The following is a 20109-nucleotide window of genomic DNA, read 5'->3' as shown; positions in this document are numbered from 1 at the left end:
AAAACCGAATTTTCAATTTGTGCAACAGATTATCCTATCCCCTCTCACATGCTCAAGAACAGGAGTGTCACTGTTCTTTCCTGAGCCTGCTTCGCTCAGAAAGCCATCCCACTGGCTTTCCCAACTGCCATGCTCTTCTTCTGGCTATTCATGTGACTCCTTTTTTTTTTTTTTTTTTTTAAGATTTATTTATTTATTTTAGAGAGAGTGAGAGTGCAGCAGGGAGATGCAGAGGGAGAGGAGAGAGAAACTCAAGCAGACTCCATGCTCAGTGCAGAGCCTGCTGGGGCTCAATCTCACTATGCTGAGATTGCAACCTGAGCCAAAACCAAGAAGTGGCCATTCAACCAACTGCACCACGCAAGGGCCCACAGATGACTCACTTCTTTACCTCTTTGTTCAAATCTCATTGTTCTCTTACTACTTTACCTAAAATTGTAAGTTCTCTTATTTGTTATCCTTACAGTTTTTGTTTGCTTCTCCAGCCTAGACTGTATGCTCCGAAAGACAAGCATCTTTGTCAGTTTGTTCACTGACATATCCCAGATGCCTAAAACAGTCTCTGGAATACAATAAATCATTGTTGAATGAAGGCATGTAGTATGAAGAATGTACCATGAGAAACAACATTGGGTGATTTTATGTAAATTAGTGTGAGGGGTTTAGTTATTTCCCCAAGAATGGGATATTGTTTTGTTAAAATTCTAAGAGGTCACAGAGGCATTGGGTTTCTTGGCTGAATCTTGACAAAATTAGGGAGAAAGAAGAGAGGGGAATCACAAGTTACGTTCAAGTATACTCTACTTCTGCAATGCTCAGGAATCTCACTGTTTTGATCTATTGTGCTCTTGGAGGCTGGTCATACTGGAGTTTCTTCTTCTGTTATCCAGTTAGCATCTGGTGGCAGTAAGGAAATACCTGAAGGCTCTGTATCATCCCACCCGTAGGCCTTTTCTGCTGCCGCTTCTAAGTAAGGCACTGGTGATTCCAGATAGAAGGGCATGACACCTTGGAGAGAGATTTGGTTTGTTCAACTTCACCAGCTTCCAGCATGTGAATGTTACAACCATGCTATCTGAGCTGGTGAAAGAAGAGTGATTGTATTGTGTTCCCATGACCAGGACATGTTTTTCACAGCCGTCAGTATTCTTTCTCTGCTTATCTTTTGCTATTGCTTCTGGAAAGCTTGGATATTAAGTCCTGTGTCATTTAATAAGCCACTCTTCTTAAATATTCTTTTCATGAAGAGCAAATGAACTGGTGATTTTTTCATTCATTCAACTCTGAAACCATCATTAATTGACAGTTGACCAATATAAAAAGTGAAAGAGGGCAGCCCTGGTGGCTCAGCAGTTTAGCACCTGCCTTCGGCCCAGGGAGTGACCCTGGGGACCCGGGATCGAGTCCCACATCAGGCATTCCTGCAGGGAGCCTGCTTCTCCCTCTGCCTGTGTCCTCTCTCTCTCTCTCTCTGTCTCTCACGAATGAATAAAAAAATCTTAAAAAACCAAACCAAAACAAAAACCTATAAAAAAAAAAAGTAAAAGAGCAAAAGATAGACCAAAGGTTTTTTGACTTCTTATTTTGAAATAAAGATAGATTCTCAAGAAGTTGTAAAAATAGTGTAGAGAAGTCCTGTGTACATGCCTAGCAGCTTCTTCTAATGAAAACAGAATACTTAACTAAACTACATAGATGGTCAGACCCAGGAAATTGACCCTGACACAATATAATAAAATATTTAAGAGTAAATGTAACTAATGAGGTGAAATTTCTCTATTTTGAAAACTACAAGACATTGATGAAATAAATGGAAGAAGATACAAATAAATGGAAAGGTATCCCATGTTTCTGGATTGGAAGAATTGATATTGTTTAACTGTCAGTACCATCAAAGCTCACCTACAGATTCAATGCGATCTCAATCCATATTCCAAAAGCATTTTTTACAGAGGTAGAAAAAACAATCCTAAAATTTACATGTACCCACAAAAGACCCCAAATAGCCAAAGCAATCCTGAGAAAGAAAAACTAAGCAGGAGGAATCACACTTTCTGATTTTTAAGCAATACTATAAAGCTATAGTAATCAAAATTGTGGTATTGGCATGAAAACAGACAACTGGGCCAATGGAATCAGAAATAAACTTAAATATATATGGCCAACTAATATTTGACAAGGGAGCCAAGAATACTTAATGGAGAAAAGAGTTTCTTTAATAAAGGGTGCTGGGGAAATTGGATATTCATGTGTAAAAGAATGAATGAATGAATGAATGAATGAATCTCGACCCCTAACTTATTCACAAAAATTTACTCAACATGAATTAGAGACTTAAATGTAAGACCTGGAACCATAAAACTCCTAGAAGAAAATATAGGAAAAAAAAAAACCCTCTCTGACATGGGTCTTGGCAATGATCTTAAAGCACAAGCAAAATAATAGAAAATAAACAAGTGGGACTATGTTACTAAAGAGCTTCTGTATAGTAATAGAAACCATCAATAAAATGAAAAGAAAACCTATAGAATGGGAAAAAGTATTTACAAACCATATATCTGGTAAGAGGTAAATATCCAAAATATATAAAGAATTCATACAACTCAATAGCAAAAGAAAGAAAGAACGAAAAGAAAGAAAACCCCAAATAATCCAATTAAAAATAGGCAAGGGACCCAAATAGACATTTTTACAAATAAGATATACACATGGCCAACATGTGTATGAAATGATGCTCAGTATCACTAGTCATTAGGAAAATGCAAGTCAAAACACAAAATCACACCTGTTAGACTAGCCATCATCACAAAGACAAAAGATGACAGATGCTGTCAAGGATGTGGAGAAAGGGGAACCCTTGTGCACTGTCGATGGGAATGCAAACTGGTGCAGCTACTGTGGGAAACAGTATGGAGGATCCTCAAAAAATTAAAAATAGAACTACTATATGATCCAGCAATTCCACTTCTGGGAATATATCCACAGGAAACAAAAACACTCACAAAGATATCTGCACCCCCACGTTCATAGCAGCGTTATTCATAAAAGCCAAGATGTGGAGGAAGCAACCTAAGTGTCCATCAATGAAGGAATAGATAAAGAAAATGTGATATATATATATAGATATATATAATATATCTATATATAATATAATTATATAAATCTATATTGATATAATTCTAATATATATATATATATATATATATATATTAGAATATAACTAGCCATAAGAGAAGGAAATCCTGTCATTTGCAACACCATGGATGGACCTTCAGGGCATTACACAAAATGAAATAAGTCAGACAAGGACAAATACTATATGATTTTACTTACATTTGGAATCTAAAAACAAAAAAAGCAAACAAAGACCAAAAAACCAAACTTGAGAGATCAGATGTGTGGTTCTCAGGAGCAGGGTGGGGGGACGGGGCACCGGAGGATGGTGGTCAGAAGGTACAGACCTGCAGGTATAAGGTGAGTGAGAGGTCGGGATGTGACAGGCGGCACCCAGATGACATCACCCTCAGTGGTGTGATACCCAGGAAAGCTGTCCCAGGAGAGCACATCCTAAGTGTTCTCACCACAACGGGAAATTTTCTTTCTTTCTTTTTTTTTTTTTTCTTTCTTTCTTTCTTTCTTTCTTTCTTTCTTTCTTTCTTTCTTTCTTCTTCTTCTTCTTCTTTCTTTCTTTCTTTCTTTCTTTCTCTTTCTCTTTCTTTCTTCTTTTCTTCTTCTTCTTTTTTTTCTTTCTTTCTTTCTTTCTTTCTTTCTTTCCTTTCTTTCTTTCTTTCTTCTTCTTTCCTTTTCTTTTCTTCCTCTCTCTCTTTCTCTCTCTCTGTCTCTGTCTCTCTCTCTCTCTTTATTTCTTTTTACATTTCTTTTTATTGTGTCTACGAGATGACAGTTGTTAACTAAACTTAGACTGGTGATATCACCACCCAGTATATGTGAGTCAAACCCTGTGTCTGTACACCTGAAACTCATACAGTAATGCAGATCAATTATATCAATGAACCTGGAAAAAACCAGGCCAGTTTTTACATGCATTCACCTAAAGAAAAGCTCTAAATGATAAGATTGTCAAATTCTAGAAAATATTGGCTTCAAGTTTTATGCTTTACTTTTTGCAGTGTCTGTGATCCAATTAAGTGATGAGAGAACAAAATAAAACTGTAGCATATTTACACAGAAATAAGGGAGTATTCGTGTCCTGTTGCTATTGTAACAAATCACAGCAGACCCAGAAGCCTGAAACAGCAGAAAGTTATTCTCACACAGTTCTGGAGGCCGGGCCATCACCATCCATCTCTCTGGGCTGGAGTGAAGGTGTCCGCATGGCTGCGCTTCCTTGGGAGCTTCTAGGAGAGAATCCTTTCCCTACCAACTTCTGCTGCTGCCCACACTCCTTTGCTGTGGCCACACCATCCTCACCTGTGCCTGCCCCTCCTCGCATCATGCAGCCTCTTTGAATTCTTCTCCTTGTGCCTTTCTCTCATAAGGATGCATGGATGTGTTGGCCTCTAGACCCACTCAGATAATCTGGAATAATCTAATCAGGTAAGATCCCAAATTTAATCACTGGTGCAAAGACCCTTTTTTCTTTGTAAGGTCACATTTACAGGTTCCAAGGGTCAGGACCTGGTATCTTTGGGGGCCACTCTTCAGCCCGCCACATAAGAGATTCAGAAATCAAATGAGGAAAGGTTTTGTCACCTATGGAGCCTGACCAGAGGCTGAGCCCGAGAAAGAAACCAGAGCGTGTGGCTCAGATCTCTGGTCTGTGCCACACTGGTTTGTGGCCACTGCAGAATCCAGGGGTGGCAAGAGTCCTCCGCCGTAACCTCCCTTCTTTTTATCTGTTTTGCTGATGGGTTTGAAATACTCAGTGGAAATAACGATCTCCTTATAAAACACGACCGTAACTTTTATAAAATGTGTAGAGTTCGTTTCTGAGATAGAAACTACTTCTCCCTTCTCGGTGGACAGAATAACTGTTTCTTAATTTATAAACCAGGCGCTGAGTCTGGGTTGAGTCACCGTCATTGTTCTTCCATTGGAACTGGCCATTTTGCTAACGAAAGTCCAGAAAATCTCTGGGTGCGTGGGCTGATCCCAAGCTGGCATTTAGATGCCTGATAAGCCGAGGAGGAGAAAGCGCGTAGACAGTGGGCTTGATTGCTCTCCCCGCCTGCACCTCTCCCCCACAATCCACTATGAATCACGCTGGATTAACAACACAGCCGAGACAAAGACACTGAATTATATTAGCATTCGCCTGCAAAGAAATTACGTCCAAGGCCCTCCGTGAAGTTACTTTGGAAAAGTCTCGTCTTGCGAGCCAATCTGCGTGTAACAAAATGAGGGCAAGGGTCAGAGAGAAACAAAGAATGTTTTTGTGACACGCTGCAGTCAGCACAGAGTTTATGTGGCAGATGTTCATCCTGCCACGCAATACAGATGACTTCATACGTGTGGGGGGGGGACTCTGCTCACCACCGGCGTCCCTCCCTCCGCGACGACATCATCACCACCTCTGGAGGGCAGTTTTTATGAGCAGCGTGGAACACTGTGAGCACAGTCGTGACCGGGTGTGTTTTTACCCAGTTTGGTTGCTCTAAGGCAATCCCAAATGGATTTTGTTTTCGTTTTCTGAATCCACATTCTAATGCGGGAGGAAAAGGAATGATGTCTGGGTCTACATTTTTAATTCGTGCTTTAGGTACCTTTCCCTGTATGCTTTGTCTCCTGTAATTCGCACCATTAATTTCATATGCACTAATATAGAACAAACCTACAGCCATGTGAAAGTGTTAAAGTAAATTGGATTTAAAAATAAAATAAAATGTAAATCGCTTATAAAAACTTGTTTTAGAGTTCTGGTCCCAGTTCGCTTTCCTCCCCCGTGGCCAACTTAAAACCGGCAAAAAGAATGAGCATTAGAGAAGAAAATAACGGTTTTCGTTGAAAATGCAAAAGTAACTGCCAAGTATAACCAACTCGGGGTCAGATTGAGACACGACACCAGAAAGCATATGCAACCCCCGCCCCACAGGTCTTTTCTAGCCTACAGTTTTCCATAAAAGGGTAACAACCCTCCCCGTCCAACCGTAGGTCCTGGCCTGAAGCATCCATACCTGGCACCGCAGGTGAGACAGGTCGGAAGAAAACCATCCAGATGCCCAGTCTTTCCTCAAAGTGCAGGGGTCGGAGAAGGAATCTTCATGGCAGTCGGCTCAGTATCAGCTGCTCTGATACCCCAAGTACCCTGGCACCTCAGGGCTTTGCTCCACACAGGCCTGCTTACCATGATACGGACCACCGAGATCAGTAAGCAGATCCCATCCTTGCTCGGGGGATGTGGAGTGTTGAGAAAATCCTTCCAACAACTCCCGAGTTAGGCTACTGCTCTCATTCCTCCATCTATCTTTCCCCCAACACCGTTCTTAGCAAATAGCTCATCCAGAGGGAACTGTTCTCCTGAGCTGAGAAATTCTCCAGGAAGAGTGTGGCAACAAGCAGGAGGGCAGGTGAAGAATATCTATCAGAAGTAAAAGAAAATTGTGGATGCACTTTTCTCTACAAGCTCAAGAAAATGAAAAAGAAGGTTAGTCTCCCTGAAATAAGGACTCCAGGGAGAGATAGAAGAGGTCACAGGAGAGACAGTGACGCAACGGAAGGGAGGGACAGTGAGCTGTGGGAAAGAAATGTCAAGACAGGACAGCAAAAAAGGCCCTTCCAGAGGCAAGCACGGCTGCTGGCTCCCCAGGAACAGATGCCCAGCGGGAGATAGGCCAGCCAGACGAGTGTTAGCCACACCGTGGGATCCACACCTTGGAAGGAAGGCAGGGTTGGGAAGTGGAGTTGGCAGGGGTGAGGCTGAGCTGCGATGCACACTGTTCATTTGGATCCTTCAAGAAACAATATCCAAGAAGGGATTGGACGTGCAAATTTATTGGGTAAAAAATAGCTGTTATGGGGCAGCTCGGGTAGCTCAGCGGTTTAGCCCTGCCTTCAGCCCAGGGTGTGATCCTGGAGACCTGGGATCGAGTCCCACGTCGGGCTCCCTGCATGGAGCCTGCTTCTCCCTCTGCCTGTGTCTCTACCTCTCTCTCTGTGTGTCTCTCATGAATAAATAAATAAAATCTTAAAAAAAAAATAGCTGGAATGCTCCAAATAGCTCAAAGAGCTCCCTTTATTCAGCTTTACATCCTGGCTGCCTGGAAAGCGCCCCCCGATCCCTCGTGGGCGCCTCAGCCCTTGCTGGTACAGCTGCTCAGGCCTTGGAGCTCCATGGGCACCGTGGCCTTCTTCCTGCTCCAGTCCAGCAATGCCAGGCTGAGTGGCACTGAGACCAAGCTCGAGTCACTGACCTGGAAGCCTGTGGAGGACGTGGGGGCAGGTCCTAGGGCAGGCATGCAGGTTTTGGGGTGAAGGGGACCCCGAACCATTTTCAAGTAGAGGCAAATGCTAGCCCTAAACAGGCAGAGAAGAGCCACCTGCGCGGGCTCAGAGCTTCGGAGCATCTGGAGTCACTGTGTGGGAAGCGTGCCCACCACGTCCCCATCTACACACCAGGGCCCTCCTGGGGCCTGTGCTTCTCTCACGGGGAAGCCGGGCCTCTGACCCTGCAGCCAGTGAGAACCTCTTCTCACATGGCCAAGGAAGTCTCTGATTTTCTGCTTAGCCTTTAGTCATGAGCTGATTTATCTCAGCTTTTCATTTTCTTTCCCAAAGCCCGATCAACCCAATTCGTTTTCCGTGTAGTTACTATTTCCCTCACCTTTGTGAAACCCGATGGCACCGCCTGCCCCCCACCCACCCGCAATGGCACCTGGCACCTGTAACCACAGCACCACTCTCTCGTACAGGGTGGCCTGTACCCACCTGCCACTGGTGGGTGACGGGGTCTTCTCTGTTGCCAGACAGGCAGGGCCTAAGCCAGCAGGAAATTCTCTCCTTCTGATACCAGTTGTCACAAGCTGGGGTCCCTGTTGAGCAGGCTCTGAGAAGAGAGACTAGCAAGGAAGTTTTCTTGGGCGGAGCTCTTGAGCTCAGTCCCTGTGGGAGGGAGTTCAGGCAGCAGGACTGGGGAGGGGGCACTGAGCTGGTGTGCAGTTCCAGCAAAGGTGTGAGCCGCTCTTACAGTGACCTGTGGGACAGGACAGCCCTTCAGAGCTGCCTGAGCAGGAGTGAGCCGGCTGGGTCTTCATTCCCCTGCATTTAGCGGCCAGCGAGTGTGGCCTGCCCTCTGAAAGAGGCCTCACTTTGGGCTCAGAGGGGTCTTCAACTAAGTTAGCCCCCAGAGTGCTGGCAGCTGAGAGCTGTCTTCCCATAGCGCTCCCCCCAGTGGAGGGGTCAGGGGATCTGGTTATTCCTACAGCTGACTTGTCAGCAGCAAATGAGGCAGACTCCACTGCAAAGGCTGCTTTACTGGAATGGGAAAGCACAAGTGCCAACAGGTAATTCTACACCCACTGGAAAGGTCCTTCCGGAAGGAACGTGAATAAAGACATTGCCCAACAAGAGACCTGGCTGCCAAGAGGTCTGCCCTCGAAATGATGCTTTTTGGGTGAAGGAAAACAAACCAGATGGATGGTCAAAAATGCAGGAAAAAATGAAGGATAATGCCAAGTGTCAAAAATACATTGTTAAACCTAAAATAGCATTGACTTCGTAAAGCACTTGATGAAAAACTTAGGAGTGAAGCAGAAACAGTGGGTAGGACGGGTGGGGTCCGTGTTCCCAGGCTCAAGGGCTGGTGGGAGTAGTGGCAAAGGTATCAATTTATTTTGGACTCAGGTAAGTCAGCAATGTGGCACATCATTTTGTAAAGTAACCACGAGGCCATTAAAAGAATAGAAAATGAGTGTATGACTTTGCAACTAATAGAGGGGAAAAAAGAATTACAAAGTTCTCAGTTGGAACACCTGGGTGGCTCAGCGGTTCAGTGTCTCCCTTTGGCTCAGGTCGTGACCCCAGGGTCCTGGGATCGAGTCCCATATCGGGCTCCCTGCACTCGCTGCAGGGAGCCTACTTCTCCCTCTGCCTGTCTCTGCCTCTCTCTGTGTCTTTCATGAATAAAAAAATAAAATCTTAAAAATAAAATTCTAGGTCAACACAAATAAGGTAAGAAAAGAATGAAAAATAATGTAGAATGAGTGGAACAATAGAAAAATATATTGCAAACATAAGGACGCAAAGGGGTTGGAATAAAGAATGAAAACAAGATACAAGCTAGCACTCCGCACCGTCAGGTTGGCATGGCTCTACCAACACCAGGCAAGGTGCGCTTTGAGGGGAAAAAAGCAATGAAACTCACTATGGAATAACAACATGGAATTTTCCTGTATTAACCCAAGAATTAATTCTGAATTAACCTCAGAATATGTAAAGCGAAAACTAACAGAACTACAGCAATTCACGACCTCGGTGGGAGACTTCGTTAAATCCCTCTCAGCAATTAACCAAATAATAACAATAAAAAAATCCAGAAGTTCCAGAAAGATTCAATCATGACCCTGTCTGAATAGGCCTAAACGCCACATTTCCTTGATTCTAAGAATTCACTGGCTGTCACATGCACGGTTATTTGATGAGCCACGGAGGAAAAAAAAAGAAAATCTTGTCGACTGCGACAATGACTTCTCATTACTCAGAATTACTCTCCCACAACCTACTGGCAAAGCTCTTTCATTTTTAATTATGTCGTGGGTTCGCACACGTAAAAATTGGAAGATATAAGAGAAATGAACTACGGAAGGTATTTCTGAAACATCTGTGAGAATTCTTTTCTCTGGGAGCTATTTAAGAGTTGGAGTCATCAATATGCATCATTTCTTCACCCGTTAGGGTGCTCGGTGACATCGGGAGGGCTGGGGTTACAGCACCCCTGAGACAAAGCCCCATTACCATCCACCCTGTGATGCTGTCGCCTCTGACTCTGCTGTTTGATCGTACCTGAAGGTGACGACGGGGACTTCCCAGGCACAATGGGGACGCGTGTTGCATCCTTAAATGGCCCTTACGTGATCTTTCTGTTAGAAGTTATGCACGCGTTCATGTACGCTGGGGCAATGACAGCCCTATCACAGAATGTCACATCCTCTCTGGTCATAAAATGCACTCTTAATTTTCAAGATAGTAAACTGTGCATAGCCCACATCCTAAAATCTTTGGGATACAGTGAAACACTGTACCCAACAGTGCCCGAATATGCAATATTTTCAAGCATGTGCAGAATATTTCTAGAAACTTCCCACACGATGACCTTAAAAATAAGCCTCAATACATTTTAAAAAATTGTATAATTACAGAGTGGGTTCTCTGGTCACAGTCCTATTCTCTGGTCACGGTCCTATTATGCTAGAAATCTACATACAACAAAGGAAAAGCTAAAAACTTCCTATATATTTGAAATAAGAATTATCTTTCTAAATACCCAACAGGTCCAATAAAAAATTACAATGGCAGTTAAAAATCTTTTTAAATGAACTTAGAAAAAAAATGTTAGTCTCAAATGAGTATATAGTTCATCCTCGAACAACATGGTTTGGACTGTGTGGGTCCACTGGACGCGAGATTTTTTTTCAATTAATACAGTAAATGTATTTGTTCTTCTTTATTATTTCCTTAATAACATTTTCCCCTCTAGCTCACTTTGCTTGTAAGAATAAAGCATATAATACACATAACGTATAAAATATGTGCTAATTGCAGGTTTATGTGATCGGGAAGGCTTTTGGTCCACGGTAGGCTATTAGTGGTCAGGTTTGGGGAATCAGAAGTTATATGCAGATATCCAACTGCACGGGGAGGGGAGGGGCTCCTAATTTCTCCCTCCCCCCCAATACTATATTATGAAAGAAGAGAAAAGGAAATTAGGAAGATAACATAAAAATAAACCCAAAGAAAGATGAAGAAAGGGAATAAAGGCAAGGACACACACTAATGAAACAGAAAACAAATACCCTGAAGAGATGAGTGATTTGACTCTGGTCCTTTGAGATGGGTAAAGTCTGAACCAGAGGGATCCATGAGAAAGTCCTCCTGGAGAATTTGTTGCTGAGATTTGTCTCCAGGGCGAGAGGCCAATCCACGTGGTCCCTTTGATGGAACTTTCTTAACTCTGCAGATTTTCTGGCCCATGCTCCTGCCTCCCCTTGGGCTCTGCCAGTGGGATCGTGTTGGCTGGGGCCCTGTGCAGGCTTCGGGTTACTGTTTTCTAAGAGTGGCCCTGGACCAGTAGCTTTGGCACACCTGGTGGAGGAGGGGCTGTCAGAAATGCAGAGTCTCAGGTCCCGCCTCAGACTTCCTGATTCAAAATCCACCTCGGAGCAAGAGCCTCAGAACATCCCACTAAAGTCTGAGGGATGGTAGCCTGGAGAGATCACCAGAGAGGATGCTCAGTCTCACTCTCCAGCCCACGAAGACCTGGTGCTCGTGCTCCTCCCTGGCCCCCCACTTACATTTCCCCATCTCCTTACAGCACTGGAAGATGGAGGTGTTTCCACATTTCCTCATTCTCTTCTCATGGATGAGCTGGCCAAGCCCCCCTGTTGTCCACCCTGCTCAGTGTCCTCCCTTGGTAGTGCTTGGCCCTCTGGCATAGACACCCTCAATCTGTAGGGCGGGTGAGTTACCTTAACACTGACCACGTCATCCCTGGAGGCAAGGTGGGGGAGGCACATCCAGCTCTGAGGTGAAGAAGCAGAAACATTGAAAAGGAAGTTGAAAGGGGAAGAGAGAAACCAGGTCACACAGCTCCCAGGCCAGGCTGCCAATCGCCCCTCGCAAGACGGCTGTGCCAGCTCAGCTTGCTGGCTTCTCATCCCATCATCCTGGGCAAACTCAGTGGAAAAACCATCTGAATGTGCCCCTCAGTGTGGGATAAAGGATGGCTCCCTTTAAAAACCCGTCGATTCCTCTGTCCTTTGCAAGTTCATCCCGGGGAGCCTGACCCCCTCGGCGGGTGGATTTGCGCGGTTGTGGGAGAGCCACCTCCTCCTCCCACCTTGCGCTCAACGGTTATTGTCAGAGCCCAAAGGCAAGAGTGCATCTTCTTCCTGGAGTCTTACGGATTCCCGCAGGTTCCATCAGGGACTCCATCCCCCATAGACATGCCATCCCCATGGGGTGTTCAGCGAGGAAGGCCAGAGCGTCCACGCGGCCTGCCCAGGAGAGGTCACATTCAAGGTCACTCCTACCAGAATGCTCCCTTTCGGAGCTAAGCCTCCGTGGCAGTGCCTGGCAACACAGGAGCTGATGGCTTGCCCTCCGATGGACTATTCACTGCAAGATGGGCCATCACCCTGGAGGTTACAGTTTTTCTCCAAAACCATGGTTGTAAAAAGATTCATATAAACTTTTATTTCCCGTCTTTGGAAATCTCATGCTAAACAAAGCAGGTAAGTTCTCCCAGCTAAGTAATCGGGCGGCTCACTGGTGCTCGGAAAAGTTTAGCTGCGGAAGTGGAGGGAATAACGATGTACAGTCTTCCCTCAGACTCCTCCCAGTTTCAAATCCAAACGTCTGTAAGTCCCTAAACAGAAACATCTTCGCTCCTATGGGTCATCTCTGTCACCAGGGGTATGGTTGGCTCACAGAGTCTGTGGAAAAGACGGAGACCACGGTGTGACCAGGTGACAACGGTGTGATCATGGGGCCTCGGGGGCTGGGGGGACCCCATCACACACCTGCCACACTGAGCATGTGGAAACGTCACTTCAAGTAGCCACTGTGTCCCAAGCAGCTCCCGTCCTGCTAGAACCGGGGGAGGCTCTCCTGAGAAGCTGATCTGCCCTTTTTACACTTGGCTTATGTTTATAAAGGAATGGGATTGCAAAATTTCCCTGAGATGGGGTCTTGTGACCTTTTAAAGTGCCACAATGGCAATTTGAGCACTTGTGTGAGTTATTTTCAATACTTCCTACAGCTTAATAGAAACCAAACATTTACAAATAATAAGGCCACGGAGGCTAACTGAAATGGCCTGTTTCTTTTCATGAGCCTGGGATCTAGCCAGCTTCATGCTATTTTTATCTTGGTTTACTGCTGTGAGTTATCATTTTCGCTGCTACCAATTTTTGTGTACTCAACTATGATTAATAAAAGGGAAGAATTTATTTGTTTTTCTCTAATGAAAGTGATCGAGTTGGTAGATGCAATCTTTTAACTCCTGAAGTCCATGGGTAGAAATATTACTTCAGGGCTCGTCGGTGGTCAGATAGAGCTGCTGGCCAAGCCACTGCCCTTCCCTGGCCATTCAGCCATCACAGTGTCTGCACCCAGAGAAGAACCGTGTCAGATCGGGGTGTGGACAAGGCGCCACGAGTCACACACCTGCTCCCACACAGTCGAAGCACACGTTCTGGTGAAACCTCAAGGCACAGACTACTATGCATGTTTTTCTTATGTTTGCACATAGATACGGGTGAGGAGTTTCTTTTTTCACTGTGGCCTTCATAACTCGGATTCCAGAACCTAAGAAAGATAAATGCAGAAAATTAACCATTAGATGATCCAACTTTATGGCCAGTGGTGCAAAGGTCCTAAGCATATATTATTAAATCCAACACATTTATTGAAATATAACAAACCATAATCAAGCAACTTTATTCTAGGTAAGTTTTTTTTTTCATATTTTATTTCAGAGAGAGAGTACGAGCTAGGGGAAGGGGTAGAGGGAGAAGCAGACTCCCCGCTGAGCAGAAAGCCCAACGTAGGGCTCCATCCCAGGACCCTGGGATCATGATCTGAGCCGAAGGCAGACGCTTAACCAACTGAGCCACCCAGGCCCCCTGACCTTGGTAATTTCTACAAATATGATTTATTTTATAAGTTTATCACAATTTTTTAAAAAAATATGACATATCTATGGAAATCAAGAGACATTTTGCAAAATTCGACACCATGACTTTTTTTAAGGAACATTTTAATACATTATGAATGGAAATGTCCTTAATAAAGAGTATTTATCAAAATCAAAGACCAACTGTGTACTTCATGATAAAACAAGTAACCATACCTATGTATTTTACAGCCTTTTCAGGGCCCTTGCAACTTTAAGTTTTTTTTTTTTAATATCTTAACTTCAGTGTTTCTCAGATATACTTGATAAGAACAATTCAAAAGGAACCACCATCCCGCCTCAAAATGCGAATCTGCACAGTGGGACCTGGGTGTGTGGTTGTCGAAAGAAGGCCCAGGTGAGTCTTACCATTTGGAGAAACACTATCACAGCCTCTGGTGCCATGTCAGCCCATTTATCTTCATAACATCCACTTTGTTCTCTTTTCCCACAGTGGAAAGTCTTATCATGACACTTCTCAACCTCTTCCCTGAGTTCAATCACACCGCTATGTCATCTTCAAAGGTTCCAGTTTCTAATCTCTAGTCATTCTTATCACATTGAACAGTCATGACTTTTGCAAACGTTAGCTGAGCATATTTTGGGGATTGGAAATCCCTCTTTAAGTTTGCAGGCCTGTGAACTTACACATGAAAGCAATGGTTTGCCTCAAGATTGCTGGGAAGCTCAGATGTCCATGGGTCATAGGCTATGGGACTTTCAATCCTCCCTCCTACTCCCCTATCTCTTCAGTAAATCGCACATCCTGGGAACATTGTGTCTGGTATAGTATAGGTTTGGTTTCCCTCCTTCTACAGCTGAAGTACAATAGATTCCCTGTTTGCTGAGAGTTTTTACCATGAAAGACCATCAAATTTTATCAAATGCTTTTCTGCAGCTACTGAGATGATTATATTTTTTTGCCTTTTTCCTGTTAATGTGGTAAATTATAGATTGATTTTTTTCAAGTTTTTATTTAAATTCTGGTTTGTTAACATCTGTGGTAAAATTGGTTTCAGAAGTAGAATTTAGTGATTCAACACTTACATAAAATACCCAGTGCTCATTACACCACATGCCCTCCTTAATGCCCATCACCCAGTTACCCCATCTCCCTACCCCCCTCACCTCTAGCAACCCTGTTTGTTTCCTAGAGTTAAGAGAGTACAGTCTGTTTCTCTCTCTCTTTTTTTTCCTTCCCCTATGTCATTTGTTTTGTTTCTTAAATTCCACATATGAGTGCAATCATATAGTATTTGTCTTTCTCTGCTTGACTTATTTCACTTAGCATAATACCATCTAGTGCTGTCTATGTTGTTGCAAATGGCAAGATTTTATTCTTGGCTGAGTAATATTCCATTGTGTGTATATACCACATCTTCTTTATCCGGTCAGCAGTTAATGGACATTTGGGCTTTTCCCATAGTTTGACTATTATTGATAATGCTGCTATACACATTGGGGTGCATATGCTCCTTCGAATTTGTATTTTTGTATCTTTTGGATAAGTACCTACTACTGCAATTGCTGGGTTGTAGGGTAGACTTCCTCAAGATAAAAAGCTTCTGCACAATGAGAGAAACAATCAACAAAACTAAAAGGCAATCTATGGAACGGGAGAATATAGTTGCAAATGACATATGTGGTAAAGGTTTAGCATCCAAAATCTATAAAGAACTTATCACACTCAACACCTCCCAGAAAATAATCCACTTGAGACATGTGCAGGAGAGGGACGCCTGGGTGGTTCACCGGTTTAGAGTCTGCATTCAGCTCAGAGCATGATCCTGGGGTCCTGGGATCGAGTCTTGCTTCGAGCTCCCTGCAGGGAGACTGCTTCTCCCTCTGCCTATGTCTCTGCCTCTCTGTCTGTGTCTTTCATGAATAAACAAATAAAACTTTTTAAAAAAAATGTGCAGAAGACACGGAGAGAAATTTTTCCCAAAGAAGACATCCAGATGGCCAATAGGCACATGAAAAGATGCTCAACATCACTCATCATCAGGGAAATACAGATCAAAACTACAATGAGACCCCCACCTCCCACCTGTCAGAATGGCTAAAATCAACAACACAGGAGATAACAGGTGTTGGTGAGAACGTGGAGAAAGGGGAGCCCTTTTGCCCTGTTGGTGTGAATATATGGATTAATTTTTAAAATATTAAACCTACCTTAAGTTTCTGAGAGAACTCCAATTTAGTCAAGATGTGTCATCCTGTTTATAAATATCTGGGTTTGGTTTGCTAATATTCTTGCCAAGGACTTTTATGTCTTTGCTCATGAGGGATGTTGATGTCAATAATTTTCTTGCAATGTCTTTGTTTAGTTTTGTGTCAAGGGTATTTGACCTCATAAAACGAAGTCATCCCCCCTTCTGGAAGTATTCCCTCTGCTGTGTTTTCTGGAGGAAATAATCTTTAGATTCTAGAAGGTGCCATTTCTCTTCAGGTTGGATGAGAACTTCTTGAGTTCTTCTTAAAATGCAGTTCTGCCAAAGATGAATATTTCTCTCTAAAATGTCATTTTTATTTTTGAAGACGTATCAGTCGAGGTTTAGCTGGAGAAGCAGAGCCAGTTCTTTTGAAAGCTTCTCTCTTTACTGATGCTGGGACACAGGAGACTGGTGGCTACATCAGGAAAGGGAGAGCCAAGGGACCCACCCCCGCTGAGGAAGATATGCCTAACCTAATGATGCTTTCTCCCTGCATCCCCACATCAACGAAAATTAATTCATTCCCATGTTTTTCCCCCATGATTTGCTTCTTTGTATTCATCACTGATTAATTCATTGCACACTCCTGAGCGGGTCCCCCGGAGGTGCTCCCTAGCATGGACTTCCCAGTGAGAGTCTGTGTTTCAGACATTCCACTGTTCTAGCTCACTCTCCCTGTAAGCAAGGGAACCATCCTGGCTAGCCTAACATTTTAGCATATATACAATAATACTCTGTCCCTTAGGCAGGATTTCAAACCTGGAAGCAATATGAAATCTCTGCCAGGCTCTGTTTACCCTGTTTGGCCTACTGAATTAGTGGAGCAAGAAAGAGACAAAAATATGGCACCATAATGTAACGTTCACTGATAATCCTGTGGGGAAAAAAGGCCCCCAAAATTTGGAAAGGAAACCAGGGTACAAATTCCCTCCTGTGGTGTTCAGAGGCCTGAGATACTTACAGGCGAAATACACAGCCATCTTATTTCTTAGCCTGTCATTCAGCGAGGGGTGGGAGCATCCCCTTCTGGTACATAAGCCAGTAATATACCCAGATCTTTCCTTTCTGTACCCTTACTCAATAATTCTTATCAACCTTCTTTCATGAGCCTCAAACCCTTCCTTCAAAGAAAAGGAATATAGCTCTTTGACTTGGGAAGATCCATAACTTTCTTTTTTCCATGGAAGACTACAGAGCAAGAATCAGCTGCCCACTTGAACTCCTTCTTTTATTCCTTTGCAGCCCTCAATTTGGTCTTTTTGGTTTTTCCCAACAATGCCTGCATCAGTGAGCTATGCACAAGAAGTAAGCGCCGAGGCCTCCTTCTTTCCAAGAGGTGGTCTCATAGCCTTGTCACCTGTCTACCAAGGCTTTGTCTGGCCCTGGGCCCGGGTGGGCCTCCCTGGAGGTCCTCTCCATCAAATCTTGTGCTCATTCACCAACCAACCCAACAGTTACAAACCCGAGACTGGCACATATAGGGTGAAGTGTGTACAGCAATATCTCATATCCAGAATCCACAAGAAATGATTATCATATTATATAAATAAGTATATATTTATCATAAATATAAATGTATTAGATAAAATAAATTTTATTTTAAAATGCAAGCATTTTGGATGAAAGAAACCTGCAATTATCATACACATTTACCTGCCTTTTCAGATAGCCCATGGGCCTGAATTTAACCTTTTCTTGGTGATCCAAATGGTGTGGTCATCTGAAACCATCTTATCTCCTGGTATTTACACCATTACGTCTTTCCTTCCCCGGCAATTTAGTGCCCTTGTGACTCATCCTAACCAAGTGACTGTAGTGACGCTCTGCTAGGCCTGATCCTTAGGAAGTCCTGGCAGCTTGCACTTAGGGCTCTGAGGGAAGTCTGCAGTCTCACACCCCAAGACCACTGCGCTGTGGAAAGCCCACCCTCGCCACAATGGAAGGCTGCCAGAGCAGGACTGAGATCCACAGCCAGCCCCAACAGGCCATCCTGGGAGCAGATCTTCCAGACTCTATTCAGGCTGTCCTTCATGTAACGCAGAGGAGAGAAAAGCTGTTCCCAGCTAGCCCTGCCCAGATTGCAGAATCAAGAACAAATCAATGGCATTGATCTGGAAGTCCCTGGATACAGTGGTGGATAATGGAAACCCGGCTTATCGGGATGGTGGCTGTGGAGCTGGGATTGGGCCAACCCCAGAGGGAGTGCTGGGATGTTCAGATGACAGTGGGGGCAAGTTCTTGGGATTTACTCCCTGTGGTTTTTCTCTTCTGGCTTTATTAGGGGGTCAGCTGCGACTTCTTGCTGAGGCCTAACTGCTGTCCTGCCACAAGGGCCCTCGAATCTTCAGAAGAGCTGATAACCGGGCTTGACAGAGGGGGACAGGTGAACACACGCAGCACAGTGGGGACAGTGATCGCGGGTGTTGACACATGTGGGGCAAAAGCATAAACAGCCTTAAAAAGACCCTTCAGACATTAAGTGCTCCTGGTAAACAGCAGAATGTCATGAACAAGCCATTAAACACCTGCACCCTGGCTACTTAATGTGATAAGCAAGACGAGAAAAGACCGGCTAATGAAATTTATTCCAGGTAACGTACAGTTAAGAATAATAAACAAAATGCTTAGGCATGAATTTTATGAAGTCCTCAGTAAATGATTAGGTATAATTTTGCATAGTTAGAAGCTCGAGGGCTTTCTTCACCTTCATGATCTCTTTCTGTCTTTGGGAGAGTTTTCATTAGAACATGCTTATTGGTTTATTAGTCTAAATAACTATGCTTTGGTGGGAGGTGCTGGCAACATGCTGATGGAAATGACATCCCCCGTGGGTCATCCTGCGGGCTTTACCTGGAATCCTCTGGAATTTCAGCCCTCAATTTTGATGGGAACATCACCTATGAAAATTGTTATTCTCTATGCCAAACATTCCATCATCATCAGGATTTAATAACTTAATGGTTTCATAAGGTGAATTTTGAGATCATTCCTTGATTTCTCCACCCATATGCAAGTGGCCCATTAGAAATAAGTAGAGTTAAAAAAAAAAAGTATAGTTGACCCTTGAAGAACAGGGGTTTGAACTGCACAGGTTCACTTATATGTGGGTTTTGGGTTTTTTTGTTTTTTTTTTTTGTTTGTTTTACTGTAAAAAGATTTTTGTTTCCATTTGGGCCACAGCTTGGGAGAAGGCTCCAGCATGGTTAAAAAGCTGCCTAGTGGCTATGGATAAGAAGAGGTTCAGGCAAAAGCCTTGACACCAGAGGGACACCAGAAGGGTTCTTCATGGGCCGCTGGGCTCTAGCAGCTCCAGTCATGCTCAAGGGTGGGCCTAAGAGATACTTGCCCACTGGGAACCGCCAGCCTGTGGAGCTGAGTCAGGTGGTCGCCCATGTTCTTGATGAATTCCACCTCCTTATCTAGGAAGTGGGTCTCCAGGAAGTCACAGACATGGGAGTCCTCGTGGCAGGCCCCAGAGTATGCAGATACAACAGGGCTTGGTTCAGTCTTCTCCAGGACCTTAGTGGTTTCCATGACATCCAGGGTTTTACTCAATTCGTCTTGGAACCACTTCTGCACATTCTAGAAGAGGGCATCACCACCATGCTGGTTTTGCATCATCAAGAAACGCTGACCTGAGCTTTTCCCTGGCCAACTGGAGAAAGAAATGGCCCATATGCTCCAGAGCCACATCACTGAGGTCAAAATAGAACCCTAGAAGGAGATGAAGGAGGCCCAGAGGTGCATGTTGACCAGGTGGTCCTGGAAGCAGAGGATGGCTGAGAAGATGATTCCAAAGGTTTCAATTGGAAAAGATGTTGGAAGGTGGTCAGAGGCTGGAGAAGGGGCATCGCTGGGTTGTTTCTATCCAAACACTGTTGAAGTAAGAGGCAGATCCGCAGGACCTCTGGGTGCACTGTCTATATGCAGATTTTTTCCAGTACAGTACTGCGAATGTATTCCTTATGATTTTATCATTAACGTTTTCTTTTCTCCAGCTATCTTAAGATTACAGTATATAATACACATAACATACAAAGTATGTGTTAA

At 44.0% G+C, this 20109-nt stretch overlaps 1 protein-coding gene across 5 annotated transcripts in view; it reads left to right on the top strand.

The window, feature by feature from the left end:
• The first annotated feature begins 4240 nt into the window (after positions 1–4240).
• Positions 4241–20109, top strand: part of LOC140641349 (small ribosomal subunit protein eS26-like) — a 33909-nt gene continuing 18040 nt past the window's right edge. For 2 of the 5 annotated variants that reach the window (XR_012037889.1, XR_012037887.1), the window contains exons 1-3: positions 4241–4557; positions 14094–14204; positions 18341–18442. Coding sequence is in view for 2 of the 5 variants with exons in the window: in XM_072841035.1 (XP_072697136.1) it covers positions 19784–19858 (75 nt within the window). In the remaining 3 variants the exon portion in view is untranslated. Of the gene's footprint in view, positions 4558–5014; positions 6105–14093; positions 14205–18340; positions 19859–20109 lie in introns of those variants that run through there. The other 3 variants (XM_072841035.1, XR_012037884.1, XM_072841045.1) reach the window with 3 other exon arrangements.

Source organism: Canis lupus, chromosome 1, assembly GCF_048164855.1.
Source record: "Canis lupus baileyi chromosome 1, mCanLup2.hap1, whole genome shotgun sequence".
NCBI lineage: Eukaryota > Metazoa > Chordata > Mammalia > Carnivora > Canidae > Canis > Canis lupus.
Note: the sequence above shows the minus strand (reverse complement) of the source record. Positions and strands in the feature narration are given on the sequence as shown.